Raw genomic sequence first — 13942 nt, 5'->3', positions numbered from 1 at the left:
CCCCCCTCCCCCCCTCCCTTATTATCCAGCAGCTAAGAAGATCTGATGTATGCTTAGGCATGGTCCAGCTATTGCCTGTGATGGTAAGAAACTAATTCCACAGCTGACTAGTGTACTCGCAGTGCAAAAAAAGGTGCTGTTTGTCTCCTCAGTTATCATACACAGAAATCAACCTAGGAACAGTTTGTCTCTTCTCTTCCTCTCTAGCACTTCTTGAGTTAGGCAAGCACTTTTTATAACCAACTAAGTGAAGCACTTTACTTTGGTAGGAATGTTTCTTTTCCGAAAGTAGTTCCAATTGAACTGATCATTCTCATTAGTCACCTGAAGGCCTCTTATGTAAGCATTCTTTACAGACGATATCTCATTACTATTGTGTTTCCAATGAGCTCTATTAGCTTCTGTATTACTGATAAAAACTTGCCCTACTTTCCCCAGTATAAGGGCTACCCTCTTTATCTCTCAATCATTTAGAAGCCCCCTAAAAGGGATACCCCACTCCTGTGTGGACCGACACTCCTAGACTGTCACCTCAGGATTTAAACGAATAAGAAATAGGTCAGGGAATTCCTCCTTTAGAGGAGTTTGTTCATTCCACCTATCTCTCCAAAATTTTATCCTTGCACCATTGCCAACCTTGAGGCAGATTTGGCTTCCATTGATTACCAATTTATCATAAGTTCCTAATAACTCTCCACACCCACTCCATAGGTATCAATTACCATCTCTGTGCACCAGGGGCTAGCTTTACCATACTCTCACAATGACTTCCTTCCACAGTGTCCTGTCCTCAGTGGTGTACTGTGTGCTTGAGAATTTATTAATGAAGTCTTCAATTCTACCTGCTAGATTCTCCCAACCTTCATTAAATTTAGTCTCCGGTACTATGATAACTGTTCTGCTGAGCCCTCAACTGTAATAATGAGATAACCATATTTATTGAACTTTTGGGTGCAATAAATATAGGTGGTGATGTCCTTGCGTCTCCATGACTTGAAACTCTTTCCCCTATTTGCTGAAGCTTCATGGAGCCTCTTACATAGCCATAACAGAGCACCTCTGCTGAGGATCAGTCTTGCTCATATTGAGTTCCGAACTCTCCACCCAATCAAACCACACCCTGGTCACTGTAGTAGAGGCTGTAATGTCATAAGACTTCCCCCCATTCTGAAGAAAATGCTATTTTCCATCTCAGACCAGAAAGAAAGGAACAAGGTAGAAAGGAAGAAAAATGATGGATCTCCAATGGTGCAAGACCCCTAGAGTAGATTCAGAAGTCCGAAAGGGACTTCTAACTTTCAACCTTGGGACTCATGCCTGAGAGCATTTCCTTTTTCATTATGGCAGATTTATTAACATTGTGACAGTCCCAACCAAGTAAGAGATCTGTTATGCACGTACATGCTAAGAAAATCACGTTATTCTCTCGGATGAACTTCTAATGGTTCGTAAAAGTTTTTAGCCTTGTCAGTTTTTTGGGCTTCTTTCCTGCCCTAACTTATTCTTTTGGTAAATTTACAACACTGAGTTTTGAAAGTATTTTGTTCCCTCTTCTAGTCTTCGAAAGGAGATGGGGATCATCAGAAAGTGGAAGATTGTATTCAATAGAACAATAGTTAGTGTATGAAACTGTTAGAATATCACTTCTTAGAGGATTTTTTAATGTTCTATGTATTTATCTTATTGCCTTTCCATGTACAAACTTGTGGCAAATATATGTGATTTGTCTGGCTGAAGGTTACTAGTAGAAGTTCATAAGATCTTTCAATTTGAGAATGAATACCACTATACCAGTATTACATTCCTTATCTCCCTTGTGATAATCAAAATCAAAAGACAATGATCCTTGTTCTTATATGGCTCAGGATTTGCTTCCAAAGAACCTGGCCAAGTCAATGTATGTCTCTTTTCTTGCTGGATGTTTCCGCTCAGTACGCTTTGGATTAGAGGAAGCTCATGGGTAGGCATTGTTGTCAGTTTGTTATCCTCATTAGTCTTTAATCTTCCACATTGTCCCTGTTCTCAGCAGCCTTTAATTTTTCAAACACAATCAGGAAAGGGCAGGCATTGCAGTTTAATTATCTGTTCGAGAAAGGCGCATTTATTTTGCATCCCGATAAAACATTTGGTGTTGATTTTGGGAAGGTATGAGATAATGGGAATCACTATTTCATAGTTCACTCAATTCTTCCAATGAAGTCACTGTTTGCTTCTATTCAAAGGTTGAAGATAGTGTTGCGAGCTTAAGCAGAGAAATTCTGACAATACAAGCGAGAGGCGACAAAGAAGCTGCTAAAACACTTCTTCAGAAATATGGTGTGATGACATCACCACTGAAACACGCACTGGAAAAGCTGGAGACTGTTCAGGTATAATCCCTCTTTGTTATCACCAATAGCTGTTCTAGTAATTCAATGCTGAGGCCGGAGTGCAATTGGCCTAAAATTACTTTTGTCTAATTTCTGACATTTAAGTTTCTGGTGCCTTTATACTATTAATTTCAATATTTTTATAACGTGGTGTTTTTTTTTTATAATGGTAACATAAGTAGTGTGGTGTTAATGAAAGGAGATTTGACCTAGATGGGCATTTGCCGATGAAAAATCATGATCTGTGTATAAAGCATATAACCGTGGAAAGGGAAATAGCCTGACCTTATCATTGAGTGTCTTCCATGTTCTCAAGCAGCTAAAACTCCAAGGATTAATTTTAGATGGAGTGTTGCTACTATCTGCAATGTAACATATCATCATAAGAGGCCGTAAACTGAGGCGGCACAATGCAATTTGTGATCTTAAATCAACCTTTATAAGAGACCTTGAACGAACTTAATAAAATTCCTGTATTAATGAGAGGAAGGACTTGCTTTGTGTTCTACAGATCAATCAAATGGGACAACGAGTAATAGCTGTGGAGACTGAGTTGCATTTAGGGTGTGTTCAATATGGAGGAAAACTTTTTTTGGAAAATGCTTTTTGATTTTTCCATGTTCGGTTGGTCAAAATATTTGGAAAATATTTTCTCTAGGAAAATAAGTTTCTTAAAAATGAGGAAAGTGACTTCCTGAATGGAAGTAGGGAAAACAAGTTTTATAAGTGATATTCCATATTAATTGTGTCCTCCCGACCCTCCAACAAACCTCATCTTCACCCCCATAGCCCCCATCCCCACCACATAGTGTTTGTCTTGATTATATACAAATGCCCTCTGAGCTACCCCAGATAAATTCCTGCTCTTCCTGTCTACTTTTAGCACACTTTGAGGCAGAATAAACAAAGCCTGCCAAAAGTTGTGAATAGAGAAGAGCACAGCACTAATAATTTGTAATCTTCCAATATAAGAAAGTTGTCTAGAGTAACCATTGTTAATCCTGCCTGTAATTTTGTCTACCAGCATATGACACTCCACCTTATTCTACTTGTTGGAGGATAAAGGAAGTCCTGGATATCTAATAGGTAAAGAGCCTTAAGAGATACCTGTACTGCTCTGTATCTTTGGGTTACCTCATCAATACCTGCTAGGAAGAAACTTAACTTGTCCAGATCAGCCACAAGTCCAGATTCATCACTTAAGTGATTAATTACCTCCATGATTCTGTAACGTTGATAGAAGATATATTCTCTTTACAAAATAGCATCAAATCATCAGCAGTAATCAGGTGTGTAAGCTTAGTAGTTTTGCACATTGGATGGAACTGGAAATCTGGCATCATTTCCTGAGAGCTCTAATTAAATACTCCATTTACTAGCACAAAGAGTAGAGGAGACTTAGGGTCCCTTGCCAAAGGCCTCTCTAGTCTCTTCCGCTCAAAATAGTCTTGCCCCTCTCCTTTCACTTTAACAGTGAACTTAGTAATTAGAAACCTTTAAGTTAACATTTATGCAAATTGTGCTTGTGTGTGTGTGTTCTAGTAATTTGAGGCTTAAAGCAAGGGCTCCAATGGCCTTGCTTTATAGACGACCCTGGATAGAGTAAATATTGTGATTGAATATATAAAGAGCAGCTGGTTTCTACTTGCGTCAACAAATTTCCTGTTCTCTGATTTGGTGGCTCAAGGCAATGCCAAAATCTTGGTTTAAGCCTCTGCATGCATAGTTTGCATGATAATAGGGAATCAACTGCAGTCTAAGATCTTTTTTTTACGTTATCAAAAAGAAATATTTTCCTAGACTGACTATTGATTGTGATTCAAATTTTGTTTTTGAACCTATGGACTTCTCATTGAAATTTTTTGAATCCTCTTAATTTTCAGGTTCCGGTGGATATAGTTCCTGATTTTTCCATTGCTAACCAAATTTTACGCGATATCAATTGAAGACACTCTTGTTCCAATCCACCACACCTTCCTTTTATCATGGAAGAGTTGCTAAAGTACACATCCTTCCTTCCTGTTGGCCCTCACAGCAAATGTAATTTTCAAGGAAAAGATCAGTTCTGTCATAAATGGTGACTCCTCAGCCTGCTTCTGTGAATGTTGTTTCCATGTCTAATGCACCCTCCAAAACTGTGTGAATTCATTTGCAATGTTTTATTTCCAAAATATGGATGTCTTATTATTGTACTGTGTAGACAACGACACACCCCTCTTTCCTGTTGGTCCTAACATCAAAATAATCTTCGATGACTTCTTACTTCATGAGTAACGATTCTCATGATGAATAGTGACTTCTGAATGAACTTGAATGAATAGTGTTGTTGTTTCCAAGTCTGATGCAATCTTGAAATTCCAGTGAATGCAGAATTGATTTATCATCAGTTTGTTTACAATGTTTATGGCCTTAAGACCAATCTATGATATATCAGTTTTCTTGTTTTGAGTAATGCATTTGATTTTATTTTATTTTTATCATCATCAATAATCAAAATCAAAATACGAATGTTTATTCTTTTGTTTAACCTATTCAAACTGAAGCTATTGCTTTTATCAAATTGCAAGTTCAACGCAATTATTATTATTATTATTATTTACGTATTTTTCGCTCCGCTATACATAATTACATTGCCAAAGCTAATATACAAAAGATACCTATTTATTTACCATTTATTATTTTAGTGGACGACTATACAATATGAAAAATTTATGTCTTTTATCTATTGGAAAAATCATGAAAATAATAATAATTAATTGAAAAAATTAAATTCCTGCCGAATGGCTGCAATTTACGCACTAAACGAACCGATCTAACATATTCGGATCCTACCCGACCCGATATCTTCCTCGCTAAGCAAATTTCCAATTTTTTTTTTTTTTTTCCAATCCATGAGACCTCGATTCTATCTACGGCTTATATTGGCCGACGTTATCCGGTCACCGGCGTTCATTCTCCGGTCATATCAGCATATTGATATCTGTGTATGGACTAGGTTGAGTTAAAGCTTAAATTATGGCAATCTTCGATGATGAAGATGAACCACTTGTTCAGTTTCTCGAATCGGAGATCTTCACTCTCTCCGACCAGGTAAATTATCGGAATCTCTCCATTCTGATTCTACAATTAGTTATAAGAATTGTGTTTTGGATAATTAATTGTAGAAATAGAATTTCTTGATCGGTATGAGCTTCCTTATGTTGTTTGTCTATGATAGGGTTCTTGAGCTAAGAAGAAGGATGTAAATTAATTGGGTACTTGAGAGAAATTAGTGGATCTGGTTAATTTCCTCATTTTAATTACCAAGAGAAAAGGGGAGAACGAAGACTTGATTGTTCAGCTGAAATTAAGTTTCTTTAGAGGAAAATATGATGGAATAGAAAATATAGGGCTGAACCAGGATTCTTTCCAGCTTCTTGTTTTCATCTATAATTACAAAAGAGAGATAAAGATGAGTATGAAATTTATACATATTAAACGTGAGGAAGATCCTATTCATTTGTTAATTTCCAGCTGCTAGTAAAACACATGGGAAAAATAATTGATCTATTGGCGGTTTTAGTGTTTCTCTGAATTGATTTCAAGATATTCCCTTTCTCTTTGTTGTTGCGATAGCCATGAATTGAGGAAAATGGTTATTTTCTATGGGGAAAATTTGGTAAAAGGGCGATCGATCATATGCTAGGAGAGTACTAGGTGCAGACGTGTTCTCTTTTTGGGGAGAAATATCTGTCACTTCTTGTGTTCTTCTCGTGGGTGGAGTTGGAGGATATTTCATTTCATTCCTTTCGTATTTGTGTCTATCTATGTCCAGTATGCATCTGATCTTTTGGTACAAGCTATAAGCACTTAATTAGAATTTGTTAATCTATTTGTCTGTTTCAGGATGAAGAGATCGTAGAGGATATCATGGACGAAGGTGATGTAAAGAGGAAAGGTAAGCGCCTTAAAGTTGAAGATGGTAATGATGGATTTGAAGGAGAGGAGGAGCGAGTAACAAAGAAAATGAGAGTTCTGGTGGATGAGGATGAGTCTGAGTATGAGGATGAGATTGAGGGAAAGGAGAAGAGGGAACAAGATGAGGAGGAGGAGGAAGAGAAGAGGGAAGCAAAGGTAATGAAAATTGAGGAGGAGGAGGAAGACGAGGAGGAAAAGGTGAAGGCATTACTATCATCTCCATCTTTGTCAGCACCAGCTGAAGTTGAATGTGCATCTTCACCTCCAAGGATGAGTCAGAGTGTCATGGATAATAATAACAGTGTTGCCAGTACAAGTGACAACATGAGGCAGGTCCCAAGTAGAATAGAGACTGGAATTCTCAGCAAAGTCCCTCCAGAATTGCTCCGTCACATCCTCAAGTTCCTCTCACCAGAGGTATCCACGTTATTTTTTCTGTTAATTATCTTTTAGCTTTTCTATATTGCTTGTCAAAATATATGCATTTTCAAACAAGGAGAACAGATAGGGAATGGAGGGCTAGATCCATTTGTGGTTTCGATGTGCATTTCTTTTCTGATTTTCTGTTGTCTAAAACTTTTTTCTGTTCTATGATAAATCTGACAGGATCTTGTGGCATGTACAATGGTCTGCAAGTTTTTAAACTTTGCTGCTTCTGATGAATCCTTGTGGCGCTGGCTGTAAGTATTCTGCACCTTGTGTCTGCTCCCTTTGTCTCCTCCTTTCCCATGTCCCTCTAAATGGATGTGCACTTGTTTTTGATAAGGTAAATTATTTTATTGATGATGGGAAAAGATTATATAAAAGCTGTATACCAAAATGAGAGAACCTACAACAAAAGTATGGTTCTCTAAAAAAAACACTAATCCTCCATACACATGAGTACCACATTAGGTGCATCAAAAAGACATTAGAAACAAGAGACTTTCGCAACTTAACAAAATCAATGACACTCCTTCAAATGCTCTCATGTTTCTTTTCTCTCTAATAGAACCCACATAGTGGCTAGTGGAGCTACATTCCAGACCCCCTGTTTTCATTTCCTCCTCCTTAAAGCTCAACTAGGCAACACCTCCTTCACTGTACCTGACATCAGCCATAGTATCCCAAACCATTTCAGGACAACAGACCATAATCGTGTACTCACTTGGCAATGCAACAAAAGGTTATCTACATTTTCTCCCAAACATCTACACATGTAGTACCAACTGGCACATGTTATTCTCCTCTTCCTCAGTTCTCTGCTGTCAGGATCACTCCCCTGGCTGTCAACCACATGAGGAGGCATACCTTCCTTGGTACCCTGGGAAGTGGGAGTTCATTTCCCAATGACTGGTGTGGAAATTCCAATTCCTCCCTCACTGCGTGTTTTTAACATTTGAATCATTTGATATCCCGTGACAAATAAAGATTGCTTTCATGGACCATGACTACCTTTGTGTTAAAAGACCGCCAACCCTAACTAGAAGTCAGTTTTCCCACTTCCATAGACTTTCTTTCTACAACCTTGACTTTCACTAATAGAATAGTGAAATTAGAATAGGCTGAGAAAAGGGCTCCTTTTCATTCATTTACTTGATTGTTCTCGCCTATAAGCATATTTCTGGAGCTGAAATTTTCATTTAAATCTACTGATGTATGGTAAATGTATTTCATTTAGGTATCGGATGCGATGGGGTCTGTTGCTCCCAACTAGAAAGCCACGTGACTGTGCTTGGAAGAAGCTTTACATCCAGGTATCCTTCTGTTCAAGTGTATGTTCCATTTGTCACTGGCTAAGCATTAAAACTGCATGAGTTAATTTCATGTTTTGTCACTGAATGTAACATTCCGGAAAATTACATGTCTAGTGAAGAGTCCAGTAGGTCGTTAAGAATGCGTATTGGTGGTACATAGACATCCAAATGCCCTATGTACCACCAATACGCATTCTTAAAGACCTATTGGACTCTTCACTAGACATGTAATTTTCCGAAATGTTACACTGAAGTTCACTTATTATTAACATTAAGTTACAGAATTGTTTTTTGTTGCATTGAGTTAACTAAACTTTATCCACTATAACAGTAAAGTAACAAAACTATCTTTTTTTGTCTCAAAGTAACTATATTTTACCTACTATAACAGTTAGTCACTAAACTTTTACCCACTATAACCGACAAACTATGTTGCTCGGACTCCTCAAAAATGTTGTTGGGTGTGTATCAGAACTTAGATCCTTCAAAATAGTGCATTATTGGAGGATTCGACATGGGTGCAGCAGCATTTTTAGAGAGTCCAAGCAACATAGATGACAAAACCTCCCTATCAAGTTTAGTGACTCAATTATTATACTGTGTAAAGCTGAGTTATTGTAATGTGACAAAAATCAGTGTTGTGAAAAGCGCAGAAAAGCGCGCTTAAAGCGCGCTTCGAAGCGAGGCGAACCTTGTGCGCTTTTTTATCTTGAGGCGAGGCGATCTGAAAAAAGCTCTCGCTTCAGATGAAGAAGCGAGAAGCGACCCTAAGGCAAAAGCGCAATAAAGCGCGCTTTTTATTAAAAAAAGCGACAATTAGGATTTTTTTTAAAAAAAATAGGTTTTTTTTTTAAAAATAATCTGAAATATGACCTTCTCTCTCCTCATGACTCTTCTTTCACGACTCTTTCCCTTCTTTCTCTCCTCGCGACTCTTCTTTCACAATACTTCTTTCTCTCCTGACGATCTCGACTGAGGCTGCCTCTCTCTTCAACCTCGACCACGACTGCAGGTAATTTTTTGTTCATCTCTTTTTTAGCTAATGTTTATTAGTTCATCTCTATGAGTTTCTTTTCTCCTGAAATATACAATCTTCGCCTGTGCTTCATCTCTTCATCTCTCTGAGTTTCGACTACTCTAGTTTTTTCTTCTTCTTCTCTTCTTTTTCTTCATCTCTGCTGCCTGCTCTGTTTCTAATTACTGACTGCTGCCTCTTTTTTTTTTTCCAATTCTTTTGCTTTTTTTTTTTTTTTTATTTTGTGATCAGTCTAGCAGCCTTGTTGAAGAATAGGAGTTTGAATCTTTGTGATTTAATTATGTTTTCGATTTTTTGCTTTACATGTTATGACTTATGAGTATTTTTGCCTATGTAATTTCTTTCAATCTAAGACTATACTACCTCTATTTAGTTATTTAATATTTTTTTATTTTTATACTAAATGTCGCTTTTTTAAAAAAAAGCGCGGGCTTCGCTTCACGCTTCTCGCTTCTGTGAAGCAAGCCCTCGTCGCTTTTTTCCGCTTCTCGCTTCCCAAAACACTGACAAAAATTGTTTGTTACTATACTACTATAGTAGATAAAGTTGAAGGATTATTCGAGAAATCACCACCTACATAAATTCTGGTTTTACTTTTTTTTTTGTTTTTTTATCTTAGCTATAGTAAGCATATACTCATCCATTTTATCTATCTATTTGTGAGTAGTTCTAAGTTTGAGACTAGAACTGAAAATTGAAATTGAAATCAAACTATCTTGGAGAAGGTTAATCCGTTACACATAATATAATAAGTTGTTAAAATAGTGCTCTCTCAAACAATTTAAGTTCTTAGTTGAGATGGTCACACACTTCAACACAGTATTAGAGATGGATCCATCCCTATTCTTGGTTTAAAGAATATTGAGTTCCTAAGTTATTTTTTCATGCTCCAAATGTCTATTCCTGGAAGTACGATGGTTGTTAGAATGTTCCACGTTGATTGAGGGAATGTGCTATTGTCTCTTTATATAAACGTGGACAATTTTCACTTCATGAGCTAGCATTGGGGTAAATTAAATCCAAAATCTCACTGTCATTCCTCATAACAGGGCAAGCAGGAGGTCCTATGTTCAAATCTCACTGCCATTCCAAAAAGCTAAAATAGATTCCACGTGTTTAACCCATGAAATAGTAATCAAGCCAAAATGTGAGGCGATATGTTGAGACGTAATACAACTAAGTTGATAAAAATGTGCTACTCGGTAAAGGTTTAAGCTTTTAGATCAAATGAACGCACATTTCAAAAAATTCCTAAATTGAGTTGATCATTTTGTATACTCAAAAGGGATGAGGTTAAAAGTTGGTCATATTAGACTTACTGCTCTTTCACCAGCCATTTCTAGCTTAAGGAAAGCAAAATTTGAAGCATAGTTGATACAGTATGAAAAATATTTCGAACTTTTGACCTGGAGAACACTTAATCAAGGTTTTGAAGGGACATGGTAAAAGTATATAGGGGAAGTGCCAGGAGAACTGTCTCCTCATTTCTGTCAACGAGATACTTAAGTGGAATGTTAATTTTGATTTCATTTTCTGTAGTGTGTATGTATTTCTGTATAACGGTACCTAACACAGCAACATTAAATGTGCTTTATGATTTACTAGTTTTATGTATCCTCAGATTTAATTTAATTTTGGTCGAACTGAATACTTCTTATGCAGCGTGATGCAGATGATATGATGGAGTTTGTCAGGAATACTCCTACGGAATTTAAGGAGTATTACATCCAAATGCAGGCAGCAAAAAGAAGCCAAGCTCCTCCTCCGTCTCAGGTAACTGAAGGTCTTCTAAAGAGCTTCATAGTACTGCACATGAATATGGACTATTCCAAATATATTCATAATTTCACTTCTCTGATTTTTGACTGTAAATTGTCCAGGAACCTTTCCTTTTCATTTCCTGAACAATGTTACTCCTTTTAGTCTTTCTTTTTTTTCCCGGGTGAAAACAAGAAATAAACAGCGAGAAAAATGATACTAACTTAAATCAACTGTTAAGACCCTTCATGTTTATTTCCCTTAGTTATGCGTCAAGATTTCTTATGAGTACTTATCTTTCTATGGCTTTAATGTACAGGTAAATGATGACCGAATAATTCTTGATAAGACAGTTGCTGATCAAGTCTCTACTTGGAAGAAAAGCAAAGGTCTGGGTGATAAAGTGGTGATTGATCATGTGTGCTCTGGGGAGACGTGCACTTACTATCAAATAGGAGATGTATATGTTTGTGAGAAAACTGGATATGTCCATGGTAAGAAATGGTTTGCTTCATTGCAACCTATTCATTAGATACGTACAATGAGAGTGATCTCAACCTACTGTTGCTTATGGGTTCTCTTTTTTGTGTGGTTGTGCAGTTTGTGATGACACATGCAAGGAAGTTGTATCTGATCCTATAAATGGTCTTCTGGTGTGTACAATTTCAGGCCACTGTTTCGATAGGATGTTGTCACCTTCCGAAATGGAACTAGATGGGGTAAGAAACAATTAACTTGAGGATGCTATTTTTGAAAGAATCGAAATTTATGAGAGAAGGAAAAAATTCATGTTCCATTGCTGAAAGAGTTCATTGGTTGTTCTAATGCAACTTGGAACTACAGCAAAAGTTAAAGATAAACTTCAAAGGCTACGGTTTTCTGTTGTTGCACTGATGTGTTAACCAGTACCAGAACACAGCAGTTGTGAAAGATGGAACGAAAAGCAAGTCAACTATCTCCTTGACTATCTAAATTCCTCGCGTTCTTCTTTTCTGATGTTTTAGGCTATATGTGAATCTTGTTCATGCTTGATTTTGATTTGTGAGAATGCATGATGCATCTTGCAGCAGATTTTGGTTACAGTATCTACTATTTGCACCTAGTGCATGTATAATGCGTTTGTTGTAAGTACATCCTTGAATTGATAGTAGCATCTCCGATCTGTGATAATGTGCTTGCTACCAAGTGTAATACAGCTAAAGATGTTAAAACTTGAATGTTTTGCATATGTAATGTTTAATTTTGTATAATATTAGCTAATTTGAGTTTATAACAGGAGCAGCAACAAGTTGGCACTACAGATGAAGCAGAGCCATTCATGGGATCGGGTCGTTTTGGTATATACCTTTCTATCAGTTTTTCCTTCTATCTTCTTGATAGCTCTTCTCCTAATATCTTTTTTCTGTTTCAGCTCGAGCTTATTTACTGGGATATAACTGTGATGATGAGAAAGAACTAGAAGATGCTTTGCGCTTTTGCTAATCCCCCACTGCTGATGAGTATAGTTAAAAACCTTTGGTTTCCAATAATGACATTCTATCAGTCTTGTTTCAATCTTGTACTGTAACTGTAGATCTCTGAATCAAAGTATTACAAAGTTTGGTTTTTTCACTTGATATTTCTCTTGCATGTGTTGTTATCTTCCTTTGGGTGCTCATGATGGAGATATTCTCAAAACTATACTGGGTAGGAAATAACCATGTTTTTGGGGGAGCTTGGATTGATCCTAGAGGGGAACAAATAGAAACAAATAGGACTTAATGCATGGTAGGTAGTAGGTACATATGTTACTAGTTATACAACTCTCTGAAAATGCCTGCGTGGAGTATTAGAGTGGACGGTAGAGATCATTGTCATGAGAAAGGGACGAGAAAACATCGGTTGTGGTGCAATGGTGGGACTGCTTCACCCTTAAGTAGAGGTCTTTGGTTTGACCTCTGAATTTGGAGAAAATTTTATTGGGAGCGTCACCACTGAATGGTTCTGCTATGTGCGATTTGGATTTAATTGTGGTTTCAGATATCCAGTGGGAAACCAATGAAAAAATATAGGTAGAGTTTTGATAGGTTATTGTTAGTGATCCATCAATTTTTCCTAAGCTTTTAAAGTCCAATTGTAGTGAGCAAGAGGTAGAAATGACATCAAGTAGCCACTTTTAGCACCCATATTTAGAACATAAAAAAGTTTATTTAATATTTAATTTAATAATCACCCACCAAAGTCATTGGTTAATATGTTACTGAGAAACCACTCAATCCATTAGCCAAGAGAAAAAAAACCTATAAACACTTATCTATTGCTTATATTGTGTTATTTTTTCTACCTTATCTTTCATTCTTCATTTTAAGATATTGCACTTCAACAAATAAGAACCCATATTTCCTGTAATATGTTCTAATTTCTGTACTGTTATGAAAATTAGGTATTCGTCAAAAAAAAATGGGAGGCGGTAAAAATAAACAATTTGGTTATCCTCCAGCAGGTTACACTCAAGCAAATCAGGTATCGATCTTCATTAATTAAACTAATAATATAAGATCTAAGGATATAAAAAAAAAAAGAGAACGTTAATTACTCGTGACATCTCATGTGACATGTTTAGTATGCACCTAACTTTTTATGAGACCATATATATACTTTATATTCAATATTAGATATGTACTTAGCTACGTTATAGTAACAAATTATGAACGACTACACTATAGTAATTTTTGTATCGTCTGAATTAGTAAAATAAGTTGTGTACGTACATGTCACATTTTTAGGGCACGGAAACATCCGCGGCTGGATATGGTAAAATAAGATTTTGAGATTTGACTCATATTTCTTTTGAAATATTGCAAATTTACAATTGGTAAAATACATTTAATTAAAATGAGATTGTATTATATGGTCCAAGGGGGCGATATTATCATGGTATGCTTTATTTTAATGATTAATTAATTTGTAGTACTATACAAGTAATCTATTCAAATTTGCTACAAAATAACATTTGTAACTCCTATATTTCATAGTATGTAATCGCAATCATTTGTGGATGATAGGACTTTGCAAAATAAACGATGTAAGATTAGGAATTAAAGCAT

General features: G+C 36.5%; 2 protein-coding genes across 2 annotated transcripts in view; both read left to right on the top strand.

The window, feature by feature from the left end:
* The window catches only part of LOC107028892 (nudix hydrolase 3), a 22942-nt gene extending 18175 nt beyond the window's left edge, over positions 1 to 4767 (top strand). Inside the window, exons 18-21 of the mRNA XM_015230133.2 lie at positions 1866 to 1960; positions 2055 to 2145; positions 2223 to 2369; positions 4253 to 4767. Of these exons, the coding sequence (XP_015085619.1) occupies positions 1866 to 1960; positions 2055 to 2145; positions 2223 to 2369; positions 4253 to 4315 (396 nt within the window). The 3' untranslated portion in view covers positions 4316 to 4767. The remainder of the gene's footprint in view (positions 1 to 1865; positions 1961 to 2054; positions 2146 to 2222; positions 2370 to 4252) is intronic.
* A 470-nt stretch (positions 4768 to 5237) lies between these two features.
* Positions 5238 to 12472, top strand: LOC107028423 (F-box protein SKIP31). Its single transcript, XM_015229482.1, has 9 exons — positions 5238 to 5459; positions 6255 to 6743; positions 6933 to 7006; positions 7987 to 8062; positions 10761 to 10871; positions 11176 to 11350; positions 11457 to 11575; positions 12133 to 12193; positions 12268 to 12472. Exons 1-9 carry the CDS (start codon positions 5385 to 5387, stop codon positions 12336 to 12338), a joined length of 1251 nt encoding a protein of 416 aa, XP_015084968.1. The 5' UTR covers positions 5238 to 5384; the 3' UTR covers positions 12339 to 12472.
* The last annotated feature ends 1470 nt before the right edge of the window (positions 12473 to 13942 follow it).

This window comes from Solanum pennellii, chromosome 8, assembly GCF_001406875.1.
Source record: "Solanum pennellii chromosome 8, SPENNV200".
Lineage (NCBI taxonomy): Eukaryota > Viridiplantae > Streptophyta > Magnoliopsida > Solanales > Solanaceae > Solanum > Solanum pennellii.
The sequence above is the reverse complement of the archived record's forward strand: the minus strand, read 5'-3'. Positions and strand labels throughout refer to the sequence as shown.

What these genes read in the sequence shown, in the direction of transcription:
- LOC107028423 (XM_015229482.1), top strand. Translation starts at nt 5,385, where the DNA reads ATGGCAATCTTCGATGATGAAGATGAACCACTTGTTCAGTTTCTCGAA. An exon ending in GAATCCTTGTGGCGCTGGCT is followed by an intron (nt 7,007 to 7,986) that starts GTAAGTATTCTG and finishes TATTTCATTTAG; the next exon opens with GTATCGGATGCGATGGGGTC. An exon ending in CATGGGATCGGGTCGTTTTG is followed by an intron (nt 12,194 to 12,267) that starts GTATATACCTTT and finishes TTTCTGTTTCAG; the next exon opens with CTCGAGCTTATTTACTGGGA.